Below are 24727 nucleotides of genomic sequence, written 5' to 3'. Positions count from 1 at the left end.
CTTGAAGTGAGGGGCCCAGAACTGGACACAGCACTCAAGGTGTGGCCTCACCAAGTGTGTTAAAAGTTCAACTCAACCTGAAACAGATCCTTTCAGAGGAGGTTTGTTTCTTTTTCAGCAAAATGAAAAAAGTAGACTTTCAGAACAGCCAAAAGTCTCCCCTCCCTATCCTGAACAAAAGCTGTTCATTAATTTTCAGGGCTGTCTAACCATGTTTTAGTGTTTTCATTCTTTTATTATTCAGATCATGTTCAAAGAGAATACACCACTTCAGAATACAAAATCAAAGCAATTTTTTTTCAGATGGTAAAAATAAATCTTCTAAGATTCCTAGACTTTTTCAATATTCAACCAGGATGTGTGAAATATTTTGATGCCGCACATAACTGCATTGTGTATTGGAAGTTTTTACTCACTGAAAGTCTTTGCCCTAATATAGATGAAGAAAGTGCCCTGACTCATGTGAAAGATGATTTTGGGTAAACCCCAGGCATGATGTGGCCTCACCTCCTCATTGCAACTGATTCCTTATGCACATGTTGCTTTGGGTAAGCTTTTCCAAGAGAGTGTCATTTCTTCAGTAAATACTTCCCAGGTGCATCCTGAGGGCAACTCCCTTTTAGCTGTTCATTTTTAGGCTCATCTTCAAAGCAATTCTGAGATTTCGGTCAGTCTTCAAGAAAACATTGCTCATGGCCATGTTTCACTCGTGTGTGCTTTGCCAACTCAGTAATTTGTGACTTTTTGCTATATTTGTACATAAAAGGGAGGTATGAGGAAACCTGAGATTTCTCGAACTTCTTTTGCAGGGGAGGAATGACTGTGTGTTCACTCTCAGGAGCTGATTTCAGACAGTGTGGTGAGAGACAGACTCTTTATTACATGGCTGTGACTTCCCTCCCATGGGGAGACCCATGTGATGTGCTGCCCTAAAAGCAGGCACAGCCCTTGCCTGTCCACCAAACTCAGTCTGCCCTCCCTACCCCTTAACCCTGTTGCTGTAGATGTGGATAAGTGCTATTCATCCAAATAGTACTGCAGCATTAGTATCCCTCAGTACGAGATCAGTGAGTACTGATTTCAGAGCTTAATGATCAGTATTGGAGACAAAGGGACATTTGGGACCAAAGAATGGGGTGGTTTCCCTTGCTTACAGCCTTTCCCATGGCTGCCAGGCTGCTTAATGTTTTATTTGAAGAATATATAGTTTGAACACTTTCAGCCTGGTAGGATGTGAGCTTTAAAAGAAAATATTCCTGCTTTCTGTGAATAAAACTGTGTGTACTGGATTTTGTGCTACCACCTGTGCAGCTGGGAAGGACAGGGGGGAGAAGGTCAGTGCCACCATGCCTGCAGTGGCTCATCTTGCTGCATGGGGCAGGGCTGCTCCAGAAAAGGCTCTGAAAATGTACCTGGCTTTCCTTTGTTCATGGAAACAAGGGGGATGTTGTCAGGATTGCTCGCTGCTTCTCATTTGCTTAAATATACACAGCTGATAAACTGTCCCTTCATTATCAGGCAGCAAATAATGGCCCAAATTCTCCCACGTACACCCCTGCAGCTGCTCCGTACTTCTTGTGACTTAAAGTTGAATTGGAATCCCCTGCTCTCAAGGAGGATCTGGGCATTAATAACAATTCAGGCTGTGAACATTTTGTTAGAAATTTCTTCCACCTTCCCTCCCTCCCTCCCTCCCTCCCTTTTCTCCCTCCTACCTGGCTTTCCTTTGTTCATGGAAACAAGGGGGATGTTGTCAGGATTGCTCGCTGCTTCTCATTTGCTTAAATATACACAGCTGATAAACTGTCCCTTCATTATCAGGCAGCAAATAATGGCCCAAATTCTCCCACGTACACCCCTGCAGCTGCTCTGTACTTCTTGTGACTTAAAGTTGAATTGGAATCCCCTGCTCTCAAGGAGGATCTGGGCATTAATAACACTTCAGGCTATGAACATTTTGTTAGAAATTCCTTCCACCTTCCCTCCCTCCCTCCCTTTTCTCCCTCTCACTCTTCCTGTCTCCTGCCTCCTCTCTCTCTCTCTTTCTCCTCTGCTTTCCCTCATCTTAAGCTCAGGGACTGTGAGAGTGTTTTTTCCAAGGTAGCACCTGGTGTTACGTGATACATTCCTTTCTGTTTATATTTTCTTTCCCACCTCCCTGAGCTGGTTCACCTGCAAGCTTTCCATTGTTTTACCATGACACAAATGCTGTGGATGTTCTCACTAAATTTTGTAACCCATATATAAGGAAACATGGCAAGAATTACAAAGCACAGCGTTTATTTATAGTTTTCTTGTTTTGTTCTAAGGGCTGGGTACATTGTTCTTGGTGGTCAGAAAGTATAAAAAATAGGAGATCAGAACCTGTTGTTCTAAGCCCAAATGCTGAGGTTGATGGATTGAAGTTGTGATAAGTAAATTTAGGCTCAGAGTTTCCTGGCAATCTTCTCTGTAGCACATTGTTCATAAACTATCATGTTATAAGAACTTTTATCTCGAGTCTTACAGTGTTTGAGGGTTTTGCATTTTCTTTGGAAGAAAGCTCAGATCTTGGGGCCATGTCAATAGCGTATCGAAAAGAAAATATTAAACTCATTATGTTTGTTGGAAAAATGTAATAGACAGCTTAAAAATTTGCTTTCAGCCAGTGAACAAAGGGAAATCCCCACCCAACACACGTGCTGGGGAAGTTGAGGCAGCTGCACTGATTTTTAAGGCAGCAGCAGAGCTGCTTGGCACCTGAGTCATGCATTTTGAATGCTCTCTGAGGAAAATGTGTCCAAATACTTTGATCACCAGAAGTTTCCTTTGAATCTGGGATGCCATCTGTGACACTTGGAAAGCAATACTCAGGGCTCAGCACTTTGAAGGTAGCATGTAGGTACCAGCTCACTGCAGAAGGGGGTACCAAATCCCAGTGCCTGGCCCACCTGCACTTGAGCTGCTTGCTTGTAAGTGTGACATTGAGACCAAATTTGGATATATGGGAAGAACCTGACACTGAGCCACCTGTCACCCTCCATGGCAGCTCCACATAAGTCCAGCTGGGCTGGAGCTGCTCCTCCTATGGTGAGGACAGATGGATGTGGAGGTGGTCCAAGCCCACAGGTCTCTCTCAGCACAAGGGTCAGAGTAGTGTAGAGGTGACCCATACCAGCCATGGAAGTCAGAAATTGTACAACTCAGCATATTATTGTGTGATATTTACAGAATGCATGCATGTATATGTTTATATTTGCAGATGTAAATTTTTTGACTACACAGATCATTAAACAAAGCCCAAACTCTTGACAGTTCCTCTATTCTTCCCCTTCAACTCTCAGATTCATAGTAATTGAAGGACATTAAATATAACAAGAATAAAGCCATATTTTCCAGACCAAAGAGGCATCTTTAAAATTGATGATTTCCTTTTAGGCTCTCCTTGAGTCTGTAGAACAGAGAGTACCTGGATTTGCCCCACCAGACTCTTGCTAGGATTAGTCTTGTAGCTGGAAAGTGTTACATGAGTGTTAATGCCTCCAAACTGCATCAGTGAGGCAATTAGTAGCTGGGCAAAAGAGATTGTCATGGGGCTTTATTTGCTCTTTATTTCTGAAAAAGAGTTAAAAAAATTAGAAAAGCCACAAACCCCAGTACTGCTAGCCCAGCTTGCCCCAGGGCTGCCTCACCAGTGCCAGCTGCTGCCACATCCACAGCTGTACCTGTCTGCCCACCACAAGGGTTCTGCCTTGGTCAATGTTCTGTCTGCATCTACATCACACCCATGACTGCAGGCTCATCTCTTCTACCTGCTAATCATTTGGGGTTTTGAAGCTGTGCTTGATATGCTGCCAAACTTGGATGCACACCAGGAGAGCTTTCCTTTGAGGTTCTCCTGACTCCTTTGAGGCCCCAAGATAAGAAGGACATGCATGGAGCAAGTGCAGAGGAGGCCAGGAAGATAGCTGGAACACCTTTCTTGTAAAGACAGACTGAGAGAATTTGGGTTGTTGAACCTGAAGAGAAGGCTCTGGTGAGATTTTATTGCCAGCTTTCAATATCTAAAGAGGCTACAAGAGAGCTGGACAGGGACTTTTCACAAGGGCATGTAGTGATAGAGCAGGGGGAATGCTTTAACCTGAAAGAGGACAGGTTTAAGATTAGTTATTAGGAAGAAATTCTTTCCTTTGAGGGTGGTTGCCCAAAGAAGTGGATGCCCCATCCTTGGTAGTTTTCAAGGCCAGGTTGGATGGGGCTTGGAGCAACCTGGTCTAGTGGGACCTGTCCCTGCCCATGGTATGGGTATTGGAATGAGTTGATCTTTAAGGCCTCTTCCAACCCAAACCATTCTGTGATTCCATGAGTGCAGCTGTGTCCTCACCACTCCAAGCCATTAGCTCTGAGCAGCCTTGGCTATATCCACACTCCCCCTTTGCAACCCCTTGTCCAGGTTTTGGGTCCTGCTGCTTGGCAGTGCTGTCAGTGTGCTGGCATTGGAGAGCCCTGTGAAGCCTTTGGAGAAGTTCAAAAAAGCAACAAATCCTTGTCATCCTTAGTGGGAGCATGCACAGTGATGAGGAGGTAAGGCTCTTCATGGAGAGCTGTTCATGGGTGAAGAAAGGGAGTGCATGAACTTTGAGGATTCTTTTTTCTTGCCTTTTTTTTTTCCTTGCTTGCTTTTTTAAAATAAGAAGATGCAAAACCCACTTCTGTATGTGAAATGGGGAGTTTCTAAGGCTGGGAGACGATTTAGGAAACTTCTCAATCTGAACTCCCAAATAAAGTTTTTAACAACCTAGGGTGAGAGTTGACTCTCAAGTGACATACAGATATTTTATGGAGGGAAGCTGGACTGTTGAGTAATATTTTATATGCGGTCACAAGATGGGTTAAGATGCTTTATGATCTTGGGCAAAAAGTTGAACTGCTTCTTTAGACACACATATTACTTGCACAGACTTCTGAGAAAAGCAGCCACTTCACTCAGGACACAGGGGCCAAGTATTTCAGTGTAGTTAAGGCCACTTGTAGCAGCTATATCCATACACATGTCTCTGTCACACATCTACAGCACCTGGAGGGAGGATGCTGTCCTAGCAGAGCCACGTGGCACTGCTGTGGCTCTGCCTTGCACAGCATGGCAGACTTTCACTCTGTGCTTTTATTGATTTCCGTCTGGGAAAGGCCAGACTGGTGGGAGCTTGATGAAGAGGAGGGAAAAAAAAAAAAAAAAAAAAAAGACAACAATACTCAAAAAAGAAAAGGACAAAAATTTGGTGTGGGAAAGTGAACTATAATCGGCTTGTAATTGTAATGCTATATAAAATAGTCTTTTTTCAATAATCCAAGCAAACATTGTGCAATAAGGAACTGGCTGCATGTTAAGTTTGAACATTTATAAGCTGAATATGCCTTGGAGTTAATCAGCTTTGTTGCTTCCTCTTCTCTGTTTTGCTGAGACGTCAAAGAGTGACCAGTGTTGATAGAAGATTAGGGCTGAAATTAATATTTCAATCAGATAATCATTGGGAAATCAAAACAGAGCACTTAAAATGAGTTAAGGACAGATGTCTCATTGTATGGATGTTCAGCACACAGTGCAATAAGGTCACCACCGTATTTGACGTCACTGAGAGAATTTCTAGCATTAGTAATGGTCTTTCCCATGGAAGTTGTGTACCACAGAGGGATTGTAGGACAATGGTGTCCTGCTTTCAGGTTGGTGTTGGTTCCCATCTTTCAGCTTAGTTGCAGTAGAGTTACTCTAGACAGGAGCATAAAAGAATGGTAGAAGTCTGAGCTCTGTAAATGGAGGTGCCTATCCAGGATGTTTCTTACCATCTTAGTGCAGCAAAAATGCATCACTACTCCAGGCCTTTCCCCTTTCTGATGCTGTCAATCTGGACAAAAAGAAAATGTAATTTAAAAAGGGCACTCAGGTACTTGGAATTTTCTGAAAATTGCATTCCTGTTCTTGAATTTTCTCAGGAAAAATGAGTTCAAGAATAAGATTTTGGTGGGGTTTCCTTTTAATATCTTAGAGACACTTAAGAGTCAGCTCATCTTTACAGAGAAAGAGAGTATATATGGTATATGCAAATGTATGTTCAAATTACTCAAAATAAGTTTATTTTTCAAAAAAGATTGTATTTCACTACATACACCTGTACTAGACTCTGTGGCATCTATGAAGTCTCAAATTATTTTGAAGGCTGCAGGTTTTCTAACATTGTTTTCTCATATTCAGAGTAAGACGAAGTTAGATTCGATGCATAAAGAACACACAAGAGTTTAGGTATGTGGCCATGTGTTTGTTGGATCACACACAAATTTAGAATATGACCTTTTTTATTTGTATAACTGAGCCTTGCACTGAATAGTGACATACACAGTTATAATTATAGTGCTTATCTGGTCATCCTAATTACTTTGCATCCTAATCACCTTGTGCAGTCCATATACAAGGACTATATACATATATAGATTAGGACGGATTAGTGGGAAGATTAAGTCTGTATGCATTTCTTTGTCTTCTTTGTTCCAAGTTCTCAATGTCATCTTCTAGCTCTGAGCTCCAGAGACCTGTTGTTTGTTTCAGTGCAAATAAGGTCCTGCAAAAAGCACAGAATTTAAACAAAAATTACAGCACTGCACCTGTTGGTGTTTGTGTGAGAGAGGGAGATAGCAGGACAAATTAACAGTTCCTGGTGCAGTCAAGGGAAACACATTGGAAACTAAAGCCAAATTAGTCCAGGCCATTCCTGGGAGTCGTGGGAAAAGGTGTTTCTCTTCTCTCCCTCCCTGACTTTCCATGCCCTGGGCTGGCAGAGCAAGACAGAGCCTTTTGGCCTTGTGCTGGAGCCGTTCTCCTTTTGTGAGCTTGGAAGCAAGTGGCACCACGAGGGTGAGCAATGCTGTTTGTGAGCACGCCAGTACTGCCAAGCTCTTCAGTAAATCTCAGAGAGCTGAGCCCCAGAGGGGGAGTGTCTGACCATCACCTGCCCTGCACCTTCCCCATCCAGCCATTGTTTCCACCATGCACCACAGAGCTGCTACAGAACAGTTCCCTTCCATGGCAGCAGACACAATGACCAAGGTCCGGGTGGTTTTCTTCATCCTGGAGGGGTTTTTTTAGATGATTATAGATCTCCAGCCCTCAGGGCTAGCTCTAGTAGTTTGTTATTGCATGAGCAGGTGGTTCCTCTACAGTTCACTTCCCGTTTCCCACTCCTGGCATATGCCAAAATTTGTGGCAGGGATATCAGCCACTTCTGTCTACCATCAGCTCCCCTGAGACTTTTCCAACATTTATAGGAGAGTTAAAAGAAATCTTACACATAAATAAATAAATCTTACACATATCCTAACAGAAAATACCTGACCCAGAGTGGGTTTAGGCTTATAGAACACCAGAGGAACATTTATTCTGCTCAGGCCAGCCTCGGGGAAAATACTTCATCTGTTCTATCATGCTAGATAGAGGAAGTGTGGGAATCTGATGAGGAGGAGGAGGAGAAAAGGGAAGCCAAGTTTAAAAAGTTAAGGAGTTTTCCACTTGATTTTTTTCACACTTTGGCTCCCAACACGGAACCTTGTACTGCAGAAGGCAGTGTCTGTGGGTAGATGCTCTTTGAGGAGACGTTTCAAGCCATCTCTAGCTCACAGAAAAGCTGCCTGTGTTGGTAACCTGGAGTGCTTTTTTCTCCCTGGCAGAAGCTGCAAGGAGAGAAAGCTCCCAAGAGTTTGAACGCCACCCTGGCAGAGCTGTTTGGGGTCATCCCTGGGGACGGGGATCCTCTGCAGGAGCGCGGCTCCTCCTCCTGCCGGCGCTGCGCCGTCGTGGGCAACTCGGGCAACCTGCGGCAGTCCCAGTACGGCCAGGACATCGACTCCCACGACTTCGTGCTCAGGTGGGCGGAAAGCACCCAGCTACAGCTGCCTTTGCTGTCTGAAATTCACTGGTGCTTGGGGGGGACAAGTGAGTAAAGAAGGTTTCAGGGTCTGTCTAGTGAAACCCGGTACTTAAGTCTGAGTTTCAGGGGAATGAGCTATGTGTGTTGGAGATGTGAGCTCATGTTTTAGCTTGGGCGAAAAAACATCAATAGGTGTTGATGCTGGAGCTGGTTCTGCACAATCCGTAATTGCCTGTGTTAAAAATACAGGAGAAAAAAGATTTGCACTTATGAGTAAAAGTTATTTCTGCAGCCAATGCTCATGAGTGATCTTTAGACATTTAGCTGACTGTATTAGATTTGACTTTCTTGCACTGGTTCATTCTTAAGCAGTGGTAGGGTGGGGAAGCCAAAGACACTTCAGTGGGCAGGAGTCACCTGTTTGGCTGCAGCTAATTTATAAAGGATGGCATTGTTTCTCCCTTTTGAGGCAACAAAGTTGGCTACTTTGTTCCACTGAAAGGCAAACAGGAGTTAGGTAAGCAGAGTTTATCATCCAGAAGGCAGCCAAAATATCTGGACTAAGTTCATCTCCACCACGTCATCTGCCTTTCACACCACAGCTGCCAGCATGGTACAATTTGGAGAGCAATAAAGGTCAGGGAGGGAGGGATTGCTCTTGAAATGCCACATGTGGGATTATTCTCTCAAAAGCAACAAAAGCCTTAGTAGAAAGTTGTGCACTGAAGTCAAGAACAAATCACAAAAGATCAACACTGTTTGAACTGTTAAGCCACCTTGGCTTCTGATGTGGCTTGAGCATGTCATAGAGTCTTCAGGTGACACATCTTCACAAATCATTTCAGGAGCTGCTTCCTGCATGTCTTGCTCCCTGCCAACAGTACCTCCCCAAAGGCACAGGCACCAACCTGGCTTTCAGATCCATGAAGGGAAAGGGAGAGCCCTCAACATTATTCCTACAGGTTGTAAATGTGGGACAGCTGCAAATGTGGGAAGCTGTGGTACTTAATTCAGTGTCCTTCCATATGGAGACAGCCCTGTTCTGTGTGGAAGACAGCTGCAAATGTGGGAAGCTGTGGTGCATTTATGCTTAATTCTGTGTCCTTCCATATGGAGACAGCCCTGTTCTGCGTGGACTTTCTTGTACTGCCTGTCTTACATTTCCAGACTCCTGCAGAAAAGACCTTGCTGGACTCAAAAGCTGGTAGTAATAACTAAAGAGCAACACACCCAGGTGCATGTTTCTGCTCCAAGGCCCTGCCCATCCCATAGCCAGCCATCCCTGGTAAGGGCAAAACTCTGGGTGACTTAATGACTCTTTCAGTCTCACATTTATATTGCAGCAATCTTAAGCCAGATCTGAAAGGATTGAACAAGGTTTTAGGACTCACCATGGGAATTTGTGCAGAGAAAGTGACCCCTCTTTGGATCAAACACAAAATCTCACAAAATCTCTGGACACCTGAAATTCACTTCCACATGCTCTGGCAATACAGCCAAGTGCAGAGGAGAGCCAAGGAGTCTGAGGGGGCTCCTTTCCTTCCAAACAGCCCACTTCTATTTGTATAACTATCTGCTTTCCATCAGAAGGAAGTTCCTGTTTGGCCCTTCCTGCTGAGACTGGGTGTGAGCGCTGCTTTCTTTTGTATGGCAACAGCAGCCTCACTGTGGCTGGTAGGAAAGGAATATGAACCCAAGGGCAGATGTAAGATGACCAACATGTCACCCTTGGTTTTGTCTTGATGGAAAGAAAGGCCCATGTTTTATACCTTTGACTGATTAATCTCAAGGCAAAACACAGAAAGTGTCACCCTTGGTTTTGTCTTGATGGAAAGAAAGGCCCATGTTTTATACCTTTGACTGATTAATCTCAAGGCAAAACACAGAAAGTCCTGTGCTTTTCCAGTGTTTCTGCACAGTATGGTGTGGGTCTCTGGCAGGGAAAGCAGTAACAGGGAACTCAGTAACAAATCCACGAGCTGGCAGGATATTCTAACTACACTAATAACTCCCTTGAAGGGAGTTAGAAGAAACTTAAGTAATTCACCTGGGGGAGAACTGCAATAACACAGCCTGGCATAGACTTGATAAACAGATTTTGCCTCTCCTGTTATCATTAACCAGGGCAGCATGTTGTCTGGCAATGTATGATGCTCCTCATTACCTCGTCAGCTACATCCTTCCTTGTCCTCCCTGTGCTTCTGCCAGGAGCTGAGATAATGTTATTGCAGGGAAAAAAAAAAAAAAAACATTTTGCTCAGAGGCAACTGAGGGCTTTCTCCATGGTTTACACAGCACCATGGATTCATACAAGTTGCTTCAGGGATCTCTAATGTGCACTGTGCTGCACCACAGAAATATGCAAATCTCCGCCACTGAGGAACTAAAGCATCAGGGAGAGAATTGCTGATGTGTTCCCAGATTGGCTTTCAGAAGTGAACACAGGCATAGAGGCATTTCTGCAGTCCTGAGTTCAGAAATCCCCTCTCTGTTCCTGTATGGGCCACTCATTTAAGAGTTGGACTCAATGATCCTTGTGGATCCCTTCCAACTCGAATGTCCTCTGATTCTGTGAATCTGGGATACATCCAGCATAAGGTAGGGTAGTCCTGCTTGGCCAACACGTCTTAACTGAGCCCTGTAGGCCCTGGGCAGATCTCACTGCACTGACTCCAGGGTTAAAGCACCCCATGTGTGTGCAGAGTGACCCTGAGTATCTGTCGGATTTGGAGTACATACTGGAAAGTAAAAGTAAGGTTTGAGTAAATGAAGGGTCAGCAGCAGGTCCTGTATTTGTCACTGTCTTTGTGTCTATTTGGCACTGACTTCTGTGCCTTTTTGTGGGAGAACCATAAGGAATATTTGCTGCTTCTCGTCACACATGGCATAGTTTATTGCCCTGACCCTACACATACAAATACACCTGTATGGATAAGGGGGAAGTGGAACTGCAAGAAGTCAAGCTGATGTATTTCAGGGCAATGTTTTTCTCACCAGCTGGAGGATGCAGCTTTAGGATGAAGTGAAATGTCTTCTCATGGACTCGCCACTCTTTTGATAACTGTAAAGTGAACACAGGGATGTGCTCAGAGATACACCTGCTTGGTACATTCCTGTTCAGTCCAAGGAACTCCACATTAAAGCTGAGCTTTCATTTACTGTTCAGTCACATGGGTTATGATCATTCCAGCTTGCCTGAGGACCCCTACACCTCTCAGGGCTGTCTGAAGACCCTGCATATAGCACTCCTCTTAGTGATGGGACCATATTCCTGCACCTCAAGCAAATGACTTGGTGAAAACTCACATGTACTTGTGCTTACCTAATTCCTCTTCTGTCTCAATTCTTATTTTTGGGCTGCAGAATGAACCGTGCCCCCACTGCAGGCTACGAATCAGATGTTGGGAGCAAGACCACTCACCACTTTGTTTATCCTGAGAGCTACAGAGAGCTGGCAGCAAATGTGAGCATGATCCTGATCCCCTTCAAAACCCTGGATCTGCGCTGGGTCGTCACTGCCCTCACCACAGGCACCATCAACTTGTGAGTAAGGGCAGGCACAAGGGGTGGGAGCTCCATACTTCATGTTGCTGTAGAGATGGTAGCCTGTGTGGGGCAAATCCCTGCTTCTGGTAAAGCCTAGGGGTGCTTTACTGGGCAAATCCTTGCTTCTGGTAGCCCTAAACACTTGATTTCTAGGAAAAGCTTAATGTTATGGGTGCAGTTGTTGAGGCAGAGATGGAGATCCAGTCCCTTACATCCCCAGTGGTGTCAGAGAAAATGAAAAGGGGAGTTTTTGCTGGTGGAGGTGACCAGTTTGGTCAGAAGGCTTGTGAGCTTTGGGGTTCAGTGCCTCATGTTTGGCTTTTCTGCTCATCCTTTCTCCTCTCTGGTTCCTTGGGAGTCAGTACACTTGCAGAAGAGGATGAGGAGGAAGAGAGAGCTGTGCAGGCTGCTCACCTGAGGCAGGGAGAGCAGATGCAGACCACAGCACTTAGTGCCCCATCCAGAGGATGAGCTCCCCTGGACAGGCTGGTCAGGATGTTGGGCTGTCTTTCCTGGTGGAACATGACTGAAAACTGTGCAGAGGAAACAATGTTTTATGTGTCTTAGCCTTAAATTCAAGAGTTCTACTTGGCAATGATGTGGCACACTGGAATTTATTCTCCAGTTCTTTTTTGAGTGCTGTCAGAAGTAAAGGTTGTCTCCTGCTAGATTTATGGCAGCACCAGAATTAGAAATTTGATCAAAATGCATGTTTCCTCTGGAAGCCTGCTAGCAGATTCTTTTCCTTCCTCTAAGCTGGCTTTTCCTAATCCAGAGAATGAAATACGTGACATTTGTACTGTGTGTGAGGTTATTTGCTGGATGTGAAACCACAGCCCTGTGGGGTTGCTTGATGACACTGCTACACACAGACAGCAAGAGCTGATCAAATTGCTTTCCTCCAGAGAGAAGTATTTCAAGACACTTAAACTTTTTTCCTAATTTCAATGTCTCAGAAGATTTAAACTTGGAAAAGTGTGTCTTGGGCATGCTGACTGGGTGTAAGACCCACTTCGCAATTTTGTGACTCTTTGATGAAAAAACAAAGGAAGTTTTTCTCTTAATTTTCTTTTCTCTCTTTGTACATACATTTTAGATTCTTTTCATTTCTTATTAAGATTCCCTTAACTTGTAAAAAATCTGTGTTACCTTGCATGCTGACTGGGTGTAAGACCCACTTCGCAATTTTATCACTCTTGGATGAAAAAACAAAGGAAGTTTTATTTCTTCTCTTAATTTTCTTTTCTCTCTTTGTAGATACATTTTAGATTCTTTTCATTTCTTAATAAGATTCCCTTAACTTGTAAAAAATCTGTGTTACCTTTTTTTATCACCAGCATTTTATACATACAGTCATAAACTGGCTTGAAAAAATCCACCTTCAAGACACAGTCATAACTTGGAAAAATCAGTACACTTAGAAAGGGGTACCACTCACTACAAGTCATTAAGGTGCTGAAAAGCCTGTCCAGAGAAGGGTCTTGGAAGTGGGGAAGGGTCTGCAGCACAAGTCTGATGAGGAGCAGCTGAGGGAGCTGGGGGTGCCCAGCTTGGACAAAAGGAGGCTCAGGGGGTCCTTCCCAGTCTCTCCAACTCCCTGACAGGAGGCTGTAGCCAGGTGGGGCTTGGTCTCTTCTCTCAAGTAGCAAGAGACAAGAAAAGAGGAAATGCCTCAAGTTTCAGCGGGGGAGGTTTAAATTGAATATCAAAACCAATTTCTTCACCAAAAGAGTTGTCCAGTGCTGGAACAGACTGCCCATGGGAGTGGTAGCGTCACCATCCCTGAAGGAATTAAAAAACATACAGGTGTGGCACTTAGGGACATGGTTTAGTGATGACTTGGCAGTGGTGAATCAACTGTTGGACTCAATGCTCTTAGAGGTCTTTCCACCCTAAATGATGCTATTGTTCTATAATTTACATGGGCACATGTTTTTCAGGCAGGTCCACTGCCTGTCCCTGTCCAGGAGAAACCTCTGGGTGCTTCTTGAACTCTGAGCCTAGCACTGATTTCAAGTGAGCCCTTAGCCTATAAGGAAGATATAACTGACCACAATGCAGTCACAGCACATGAAAGGGAAAACACCTCTGCTTAATAAATTGCAGGATATATTATATATTTATAATTAGGTTGTATACATGGGCTTGGTAAGCATCTGGTATAAATTAGTGTGTGAGTATTTAACCACATGAAAGAAATACCACTATTTTAAGATATTTGCCATACTCAAAACAGGGAAATTGCATAATTAATAAGCTGGAATAATAAAAGAAGAAAATAATAAGCATACAAATCATAGCAATGTACATAGCATAATTTTACCCTTGTAGAATTAACCTATGAGCATGCATTAAAAACACAGTGTCAGATAATGGTATAAAGAAATTGTTGAGTGCACATTTTTAAAGGGGAGAAAGCATGAAATAAAAATAAAACACATTTGAAAGTCAGTATTTTAGAAAGGAAAAAGTACTTATCTCCTTACCCTGGTCTGCTCGGGCATTGTTCCATGTGCACAGCTTGCATAGTGTCAGCTGAGTTTAGGCTAACAAGAACCCAAGTGTACTCATAGCTAAAAAAGATAAGCATCCTGTATTGGTTAGACTTTTACACAGTGTTTAATTTTCTGTATTTCAGCCAAGTGAAAGAACTTCCTAAAACTCAGAACCTGTGAGTTAAACATATTCTTCTCTTAGTATTATCATAATTATTACATTTTTTATTATTCAAAACAAAAGCCAAACTTCAGATTGCCTTAATATTAGCTTCAATTGACAGCTGAGTGATTCTCTCAGACATTCTCAGTCCCATTTGACTGATGTATTTCCATCTAAAAACATCTCTCTAAGTATTCTTCCAGAAGAGACTAAGAAATGCCTTTTCTGGGATAGGAAACTTTCAGGATCTATATATTTACCCTGGTTGCCTTCACTTGCAAATCTTTTAGGAATCTGTATGGTGAAAAAACTGCACTTTGTTTGGCAAAGACAGTTACTGTTTTCCTTAAAATGTTACGTATCTTGGGCCAAGGGTTCAGCAAATGTTTTGTACAATGAAATGAATGTTTTGTACAGGGACAATGACAAATTGCACTGGAGCCTGCAAAGTGGCTCATGGAAGATGTTTCCCAGGTGATGTTACACTGCCTGTAGCCACCTCCATCACAGGTGTCACTGTGCCACCCCTGTTGGTTCCTCCTGGGTCACTCATTCCCTGGCTGCCCTGCAGCCCAGGTTTTACATGAGCATAAGAGCAGAGGTCTTAATCAGTGTGCCAATATTTTCTTTCATTTTATGAAACTCTGCAGCCACGTGACAGCAGAACTTGGGCATTCTGAAACGATGAAGTAGATCTTGGTTAAAATGACTAATATGTCACCTGGCAAGAGCTCCAGCAGTCTCCTGGTTAGATCAGAGATGTCCACAAGTACTGTCATGACACTGCATACTCTTTGGTCTCCTACTGTATCTATCCATGAAACTCGGCCCTCTTGTTTCTTCCACATCACCTTTTTAGAAAAGATTAACTGTTTATTTATATGATATTAAGGAGATTCTACTAGCAAAGAAGCTCTTTTTGTCTCCATGAGCACAAAAAGGGCATGGGATCACCAAGACAATGTTTACTGATTTGCTGATCAAGGTCAGGCATGGGCTGCAGCTGCAAGGACATATTTGCTGAGACCAGAGTGAGAAGTCTGCATGAGTGTCCCTTTCCCCAGCAGCATCACCTCCTAGGAACACTGGAACCACCCAGCACCTCTGTCACTGCCTCCAGCCCCAAGCACAGATGGCAGGGCAGGAGAACATTGCCAGGTCACCACTGGTTTGGGAAGATTTAGACTAAGTTTTAGAAGTGATGATGTTCTGTGGTTCAAAGAAAATAAAACCTTAACAACAGGAACCTTGTCACCTAAACCCAAGTGAAAGAAAACATTTTGACTGAACTAATGGAAGGCTTTGTTGGTTTACCACAACCCATCTAAAAAGTGTGCAGGATATATTTTGGGATATACTCCAGTTACAAGGCCAGCTCACCTGAATTTTTTTATTTGTAACAAACTCAGGATGATTTTTTTCTTACAGTACTCATGATGAGCTGTGCAATGCTGGCACACACTGTGCATGAGATACGGGGAATAAAAGTTTTTTTCATTTTCATTTTTTCATTTTCATGACTCATGATTTTAACCCAGTCATAAGGTGTAAGTTTTATGCTGGAAACTGCAGGAAGCCTTCAGCATCATCACCCTGGGGAGGAGGGAAATAGCTCTCTGAGAGGGGCTGTGTACTGGGAATGTCCAAGTTCCATATAACCACAGAGCTGGTGAACTTTGCTGCCGCCGACTCTGAAAATCATGTGGTAGCTCCGAGTATTAGGAGAGGAAAAGTCTCCCCCTGGTGGGAGAAGGTTTTTCTGCCATGAGATTAGATGGAAAGCCTTTCCCATCATCAAAGAGCAAAGACTGCAACAATAGTGATCCAAGAATTAGAAATCTCGAGCTCCACATAGTATTGACTCTACAGTATATTCTCAACTAAATCTTCGGTGTCCTACTGTCAATAATTAACTTGAATATTTAAGAATGTAATCGTTTCCTATAAAATTGCTTCTGTGGCAGCTCAGATTTTTTCCTGCTGTGTTACTTAATTGCAGCCTCATTTTACAACAACTTCTTGAATTTACTACTTTAGAATAATTTGAATTTATCACTGTATGTGAAGAATATTCTTTCTTTGGAATTACATGAAAATACTAATAAGTTGGGCTTTTATTTATCATGGTGCTGTCTTTCTTTTTTCTTTAACAGCACATATGTTCCAGTTCCAAGGAAAATCAAAGTCAAAAAAGAAAAGGTGAGCAGTGCTGCTTTGTGGATTTGTTCTGCTATTTTATTTGTAGGTCTTTTGCCTGTTTGGGAGACTGCAAGAATCCAAGCAAGCCCTTGACATTCATAAAAAGTTGCAGCCAAAATACAGACACTTTAAAAGGCCCAGCTAAGCTAAAGATTTGGCTCCTGTGTGCCATTTAGGCCATAGATCAACCACTAAATAACTGTGGTTGGAAAGAAATTGCTTTTGTGGCTTTGCCACTGCACAAGCTCTGTTCTGAAGGTTGCAACACTTCCTCTGGTGCTGCTCAGGAGCATTAAAAGTGCAGCATTGTCCTCCACAGTAACTGCTCTGTTCCTACCCATTGCAGCCATTTGTATGTACTGATACTGAGGAGACACTTCAGAGGTTTTCTGAAATAATTGTAATATTTGAACACCGAGGATGTTTCTGACTCCCAGGTCAGTTCCTTGTAATAAGGAGCTAGGTGAATTCTGAACAAATAAAGCTGTGTGTTTCCAAGTCAGTGGAGAATTCCTGGTGGTAGGCTCTTAGCCCACAGCTGCAGTAATTACCTGTACCCAATTAAACAAGCTGGGAGGCTGAGCTCAGGCCAAGTCCAGGAAGGCTTTGCTCCAGGTGTATTACAGGTCTCACAGGCAATGCTCAAGCACAATGTTCAAGCATGAGAGTTCAGACAGGGACAGGCTGGAGGCAGGATTTGCCATGGGGCAGGATATTAATTCCCATGGAGGAACTTTAGCCACTGTGCAAAGACTTTTTTTGTTGTAGCTGCATGGTTTGAGGCTATAACGAGGCAGGCTCTTCCTATAACCAGGAAGAACCTCTAGCTTCCAGAAAAACAAAGGTCTCATTCTCTCAGCCTTTGGAGAGACTAATTTTCTAAAGTACAGTGTCTAGTCCATCAAGGGCTCTTAAAGCATGACATTAGTTCCAGAACATTAAAATTGCAAATTAAAGCACACACCTTTCATTCAAGAGGCCAGGTTTTGCCAAAGCCTTCAGGTGAGACCCTGAACTGGTATCAGTTTCTTTTCCTTTGCTTCAAACCATGGACCTCTAGGGTGCAACAAATAATCCCTTAGCTCATCTTACCTGTTGTGAGGTGCATGATAACCTCTGCAAAACCCCTGTGAGAAGCAGCAGGGCAGGTTGTTAAACTCACATCACAGCTGAGTGGCAGCAGCCCAGGGTGAGATGCAGCAGCTTCCTGAGCATGAGAAGAGAACCCTGTGTTTCTTCCCACACTGTGCAATGCAAAACACCTTGTGAGAAGAGATTACACACAGATGCAATATCAGCAATTAACCTTTGACTTTGTGAAAGGAAAAGCCTTGCAGCTAACCAGATACCACTGAAATGCTGTCACTCTAATTACAAACGCAGCGTGGAGGGAAAAGTCTCTGTTTGCCTCACTCAGGAGAGGGGGTTCTAAACCAAGGGCTCCTACCAGTCCTTGGATTTACTGTACTCTCAGGTCTTATCTTAAGTGCTCTGTCTCTGGGAGATGACCTTTGTGAGATAAATAAATGCATTTTATGTCTTATAAGAAAAAAACATACAGCATAGAAAAATGGTGTGTTTGAAAAACAGGATAAAAGAATCATCCATGACCTGATGGGCTTCCTGATAATTTGCATTTGGTCCTTGGTTTCCTTGGATCTGCACCTACAGAGATAACAAGACATGGCTGGCACATGGTGCAGAAGAGGCAGTTGCTCTTATGTTCTCACACAAATTGATGGGAAGTGATGATCTCAGGGGTCTATTCCAACCTAAATTAATCCGTGGTTCTGTGAAACATGTTGTGGGATCTCATGTTTGCCTTGTTCAGGACTCCAGCTCCCCAGAGCTCACCTGCAGGGTGCTGCAGGGAGAGTTGAATGGCTAATGCCTAATTTTCATCTCACTTGTGCTGTTTCATACCCATTGGTTTCAGTAGGAATCTCCAAGATTTACATTACTGTACGCAGGAGGGATATCAAGACCAAGGAAGGGCTTTTGATACATAATTGCACATGGGAAATATTTCTGAATGCACTTAATATGGGACTTATTCTTGCTTTTCATTTGCCTTTAAGGAATAACTATTATTCCTTTCTTACCTGGTCCCCTACCCCAGTGTCCTTTAGGAATTATGTGCTACCATTGTTTTTTCCATTTTACTAATGAGTCTGTGTCTCCAATTTTGCCTAGATCCTGGTTTATAATCCAGCTTTTATGAAATACATCTATGAAAACTGGCTGGAGCATCATGGGAGATACCCCTCCACAGGCCTTCTGTCTTTGATGTTTGCTCTCCACGTATGCGATGAGGTAAAGTCTGTCTGTGTGTGGATCTATGGATAAAAATCAGGACATTTCACTCTGAAGAGCCAGGAGCAACCCCTGGCCCCTCACTCAGCCGTTGTTTCCCCCTCTCCACCTTCTCTACTATTTACCTCTTCAGACATGTGCAGGCTCCTCAGAAGTATGCAGACACGCTCAAATGCCAGTGATGGATTTTTTTAATGTCAGCAAATTGCAGGGTTTATGATGCACTCCAGGAGAATATAATTAGACATAAACAGAGATTCCAGCTGGTATCAAAAGACATCTAAACATAAATGGTATCTGTGCCCATCTTGCTAGTGAAAGTTTGGATTATGTTTTGTCTCCTATTTTCAAACTCAGGCTTGTAGGTTTATACTGTAAGTTGTAGCAAGTGCCTTTGCTCCAGCAGTCACTTGGGGAAATTCCCTGGTTTGGGTGATGTGAGGTGCTCCAAGGCGACTGGAGACTCAGCTAGTTATGGTAAGGCCAGATCAGCCCTACAAAATCCTGCAAGTATGGGCTTGTCAGCATGGGGCATCAAAATCACTTTGCTGGCAAAACCCCTGTCCTGTACACACATCTGCTGGTGAGAGTTTTCGTCCCCCAGGCCTGTTTTGCTTGGACAGGTGATGCAAATACTCCTAAAGATACGGGAAGAAACTCTATCATAGTCACAGCAGATTGGCTGGAGCCTGTTTTCTGGTAAGCAGGCAATAACAGGGCTCTGACATTACCAAAACCAACGTCAAAATAGCTCATATTGGAATGGACCTGGGTGTGGTTGGTTTAGGGAGCTGCTTTGGGGCTATGACCCATTCTAATCCAGCCAGAGATATCACCACTCTCAGTTTAAATAAATCAGTGGTGATATTTGGACTGTTACCATCAGAGGAGATAGGCATAGCCATCAGCAAACGAGCCTTTGGGAGGGAGTGGCTGTAGCTGTGTACACAGGCAAAGAACATAAAATCCATCTTTCTCTGAAGTAGCTGCAAATATCATATAATAAGCATATAAGTGTGGTCACCATGGGTCATTATTTGGAAAATCAGGACCAAACAAAATTTTTTTCTACTTTTTGTGGAAGAGGCATTCCCATCCCAAGGTACGGATCTGCTGAGGTCAATCATGCTTAAGGGATAAGAATGCATTTTTGTGTTGCTAAATAAGAATTAATGGATAGAAATCTCTTGTTCCCTCTGAGTTCAGGTCTGGTGGTGTCTCAGCATAGCTTAGGATGTCACATGCCTTGGGCTGTTTCTCTGTGCTCGTGCCATGCAGTAGAAGAGCTCAGGACACCACTGAGCACCTCAGGTGCTGCTGCCTGTAAATACACTGAGAAGAAAGAGTTTCTTCAGCATTTCAGATGAAGAGCAATTGCTTTCCAGTCCATAACACTTGTTTTCCCTTCCCTCCTAGGTGAATGTGTACGGCTTTGGAGCAGACAGCAAAGGACACTGGCATCATTACTGGGAAAACAACACTTCAGGTGGGGCTTTCCGGAAGACCGGCGTCCATGACGGGGATTTTGAGTTCAATATAACTTTGACTCTTGCCTCCATTGAAAAAATAAAATTTTTCAAGGGCAGATGACCCTGGCCACGGGGACAAGTGGGGGCTGCAATTTCCAGCATGCAGCAGAACAAAGCTCAGTGAAGATGATCTGGGCACCAGCCAGGTTTGAATGCGTGGATCTGCGGTGGGTTTGGAGCATCTCACGCCGCAGGGATGAGGCCGAGGCTTCCAAGCTGCACATGATTTCCCTTCTTGGGATAGCTGGGAGCTGCCAATCAGCTGGAATAAATTAATCTCTGCTTAGGCTCTATGGCTCAATTCTTGAATTACTGATGAAAGATCTGCCTGTTGCAATTAGAGGAAGCCTGGGCACAGGAACTGTGTCTGTGTGTCTGTTCTCTCCTCGAGCAAGGCAGCAGATCCTTGAAGAAGAGTGAAAATGACTTCTGGGACTTGGGATCCACTAAGGCAGCTGTGAACATCATAGTAAGGATTACCTCAAAGAAATGAATTCACTTCTGCTGTTGATCTTCTTTTTGAACCACCTCTCCTCTGTTCTCTTATTACTTCTGTTTTCATGCTGTATTAAGGAAAAACATGATGAAGTTACCTGGAGGAGGAAATACTTCAACCATTGCCTCATTTTGCATTGATAGTGTCTAGAAAATATGAATCAAATCATCTCATGTATTATTTAATATTGCTTCCTACACAGCCATAATGATGGAGAAAATAATACTGAAAACTCCAGGAAAAAATGGCCTTTTTAGCCACTTGTTTGTCTCATTTGGTTATGTGTAATTTTTTGTGGTTTTTTGGGGGTGTTTTGGTGGAAAATACTCTGGAATGTTTTTTATTTAATCAGTTTAAAATTGGAAAGTGGACTTTCTTCAAGTCATTTATATGTGCCTTTTATAATTGTGCAACAAATGTGATTTTTTTTTTTTAAGATGACAAACCCTAAATTAAACATTTTTATAAAAGGGGGGGGGAAATTAACCAAAGTTTAGCTTCTGTCTGGTATGCTTTTGTAGTCAAAACCAATAATAACAGCTCCTATATTGTATTTGAACAAACACAATCAAGACAATTTTTGAAGGTAGCTTTTACCTTTTTTTATGGGAATATATTCAAAAGTCCCAAGGAAAATTTTCTTCTCGATTTTTTTTACAAGTTTAAAAATGTGGTATCTCTTTACAAGGTCTCTATTTGAAATGGAAAAAAAAAAACCCATGGTTTGGGATATTAACTCGTTATACACCAAGAATTTTTTGCTCTGTAGCAGCACCTACAAATACACAATCTGTACCAGCTGATCTTAGAGTATGAGACAGACTTCAAAATCATGTATATCTCTGGAGAAATGAATATATTGATGTCAGTACCTCCAGGCAGTGGAGTCACAGATTTTTGCTGGAATCAATGCATTAAAGCTTCAAGGACAGATAAAGTGTAAATCCAAGTTCAGTCAGTGAAGAATAGAAAACTGTGGTCTTTTGTTCTCAATATGATGAAAACAGGACTCATGGATTATGGATCCACTTTCAGCCTTGGTGAAACCAGAGGAGTTCTTGCCACAGACTTCAAGGGACTTTCGATCAGGCTTGGGAAAAAATGGCATATTTAATTTTTAGTGTATCACATTGGTTGGAGTTTATGACAAAAGAAATCATAATCTAAATGTCCTCTCTTCTATGCACCAGTTGTGGCAGAATGTCCAAGCAGATGAGTATCTGAGCCAGTGAAAGCCCTTCAGCAGTGATGTGCTTCATCCAAGATTTATCCCCTTGTCTTTTTGCACCAATTGATACCAGTGAGGTGCCCTCCAAGGCAGCAACACGTGGCACAGTGTCCTGGGCAGCTGGAATTTTGGACCACAGCACCACTCACCAACATGAATTGCTTTACCCACGTGAGTATTGCTGGACTCGTGGCTCATAAAGAGCCAAGAATGCCAAATTTCTGTTGGGAATCAAGCTCCCTCAGCTGTGTGACCCTTCATTGCAGCAATATGGAAAGGGCAGGATTTTCAAATCCTTGAATCCTCATGATGAGACCTGTTCACAATCCTCGTGTCAAGAAGCCATTTCCCAGCAAGAACTGACCTGCATGTCACAGGTACAGCAGATTTGATGGGCTCACTGTCTTCTACAAGTCCTTTGTGAAGGAATGAAGCATTCCTGCCTGAACCATGTTTGTTTGCTTTAAGAATTCCAGCTTGTTTAAATTGCTGTTAATCAATATGGCTCTTGTGAGATGCTGCAGAAATACAAACAAAGCAAGTTTAAGAGGTAAAAGACTATGTGTAAGACACCAGTCCTAGCTTTACAGTGTGGCTGGATTTTGGAGCTTCAAGTACTTTTCTTTTTTCCCTCATGGACAAATTACAATATTAGTAATTCAGAAACATTGACTGCTCTTTCAGTCATTTTTAGAAAGACTTGGAAGAAAACTCATGGTGGTTAAATCCCCTTGATGTTTTGTTGTTTTTTGGGGTTTTTTTTAAATCACAGGGGTCAATTTGGAATCAAAAACAGTGGAAAAAGAAGCCAGCTATATTCTAGCCTGTGTTGTTCTGAAAGTTTCCTTTTGCTGTTCTAATGAAATTTCCATTTTCCCCTGAACATTCTGCCTCTGACAGCACATATAAAACCTCATGGCTCATACATGCAGATAGATTTAGTGTCATCATCATGGAACAAGTTGCAATTCCCATTTAATTTTGTTGCCAACAGCTAGCAGTAACTGTGTACCACTGATGTTCACTTTTCAGAGTGTAAGGAGAGCAGAGAGTGGATCTCTCCAGGTGTAGGAGGAGGAAGAGTCTGTGCCATCATGTTTCTATTCCAGGGGAACTTTTTCTAGAGTCGTTTAGGCAGCTGACTGTTGTGTTAGAGTCTTGTCTCAGTTTCTCCACAATTTTGCTGCTCTTTCAATTGCCTTCAGAATCAGGAGATACCAACAGATGATGCTGAGGGAAGAATTAATTCCCACTGGCATTGTTGAAGACTGTTTTCCTGTTAGAAACTTTTTGGGTTTATTTAGTTTAAAAGAACCAAGGAAAACATTTAACAACATGTCAAGGCTTCAAACTCTTGGACTGTATTTGCCACCACTGCAAAATCTCTGAAGCACTCCTTGAGTGTGTGTTATGTTTTTTACCAAAGCCAAATCTCTTGAGCACTTTTTTCCTCCCATGTCCAGGTTTTCTTTGTACTTTTCTCTGACTACACGATCAATTTTGATTTTTTTCTCTAATGGTGGGAGTCTCACACAATCATTTGTTGACATTTTATTTATTTAATTTTTCAGTATATGAATCAAAATAAATTTTTTATTGTAATCAAATCAAAGTGTTTCTGTGCACCCTTCTTTTTCCACAGTATTTTCATTAATTTCTAGGACCTCCTCTGTCACATAACAGTGTAATGAAGCTTATTCCACTTGCTTACACCCATCTAGTCATACTCAATGATCTTAGAGGTCTTTTCCAGCCTTTATAATTCTGTGATCCCTTGGGTGACATGGGTATGTTTCAGGCTGCTTGTGGTCATCACACTGCTCACTTGGCAGCTCTAGGCCTCTAGAAAAGAAGAGAGAAGAAACTGAACTTAATATGCATGTGGTCTCCTGATGGATCTATGCTCTATTTAAGAGATAAATAAGGGAAACAATGTAGACTCAGAAATCAGTGACTTGATAAAAAAATTCTACTTGCCTGACCTGGCTGAGATCTGGGGATCCAGCCCAGGTCCCTGTTTCCAGGCCTGCTGAGGTCACACAGGCTCTGCAGTCATGGCTGGCTGAGCTGTCCATGAGAGGAACCCCTCCAGGAGATGGATCCTGTGGTCAGGTATCACTGCAGCAGGTCACACCCACATCTGCATGACCATGGCTCTGCATGTGGAAACACCACCTTGGCTGCTTCTCATGGACCTCATCAACTGCTCACTTTCCTTGTCTGTCCTTTCCTTTTCATTGTTTAAGGGACTGAGTAAGGGTAGATGGTCTGGCAGTGATGCAGGGTGCCCTTTGAGGATGAACTTCAGAGGATCAGGTTCTCAGAAACTGCCTGACACTTTGCTTTGCAATCCAGGCTCTAGACGTGCTGCATCAGTGAGGTATTAATGGACACAGCCCAGCCAGAATCACACTTGTTGAAAATAAGTGGGAAGTAGAGACACACAGGCCTGAGGAGCTATTCCAGTCACTTCAGGTGCAGAGGAGGTGCAAAGCATTTGCTCCTCTGTTATCCTCAGCAAAGCAAAATAACACCAAGGAACAGCTTTCTTAGAGCTCATTTTGTATTTTGCTTCACGTCCACTCACAAGAGGTGCAATGCAATGCAGCTTCCAGGTCTGAAATTATTTTGTCAGGAAAGTAATTTGCATAAAATTACAATCTGGAAACCACTTGAGACTAGTAAGACATGCAGCAACAACAGTGGCAGCATACAGACAGATGGACCAACCACAGGACTTGGACAGAGGACGTTGCTTGTACCATCAAATGAAGGACAAAAGGACCCACAGGGGAACTGTATGGCTTCAGTCCATGGCATGGGTTCCTTTGATGGCTCACAGTCAGAATAGCAATTAAACCCA

The 24727-nt window shown here is 42.9% G+C and overlaps 1 protein-coding gene across 4 annotated transcripts in view; it reads left to right on the top strand.

Moving 5' to 3' along the window:
* Positions 1-23471, top strand: part of ST3GAL1 (ST3 beta-galactoside alpha-2,3-sialyltransferase 1) — a 79465-nt gene extending 55994 nt beyond the window's left edge. For all 4 annotated transcript variants that reach the window (XM_039715427.1, XM_039715426.1, XM_039715429.1 and 1 more), the window contains 5 exons: positions 7696-7892; positions 11259-11438; positions 16253-16298; positions 18492-18611; positions 20028-23471. In XM_039715427.1, the coding sequence (XP_039571361.1) occupies positions 7696-7892; positions 11259-11438; positions 16253-16298; positions 18492-18611; positions 20028-20201 (717 nt within the window). In that variant the 3' untranslated portion in view covers positions 20202-23471. The remainder of the gene's footprint in view (positions 1-7695; positions 7893-11258; positions 11439-16252; positions 16299-18491; positions 18612-20027) is intronic.
* Positions 23472-24727: the final 1256 nt, after the last annotated feature.

This window comes from Passer montanus, unplaced genomic scaffold (assembly GCF_014805655.1).
Source record: "Passer montanus isolate IOZ18808 unplaced genomic scaffold, ASM1480565v1 scaffold33, whole genome shotgun sequence".
NCBI classification, from domain to species: domain Eukaryota; kingdom Metazoa; phylum Chordata; class Aves; order Passeriformes; family Passeridae; genus Passer; species Passer montanus.
The sequence above is the reverse complement of the archived record's forward strand: the minus strand, read 5'-3'. Positions and strand labels throughout refer to the sequence as shown.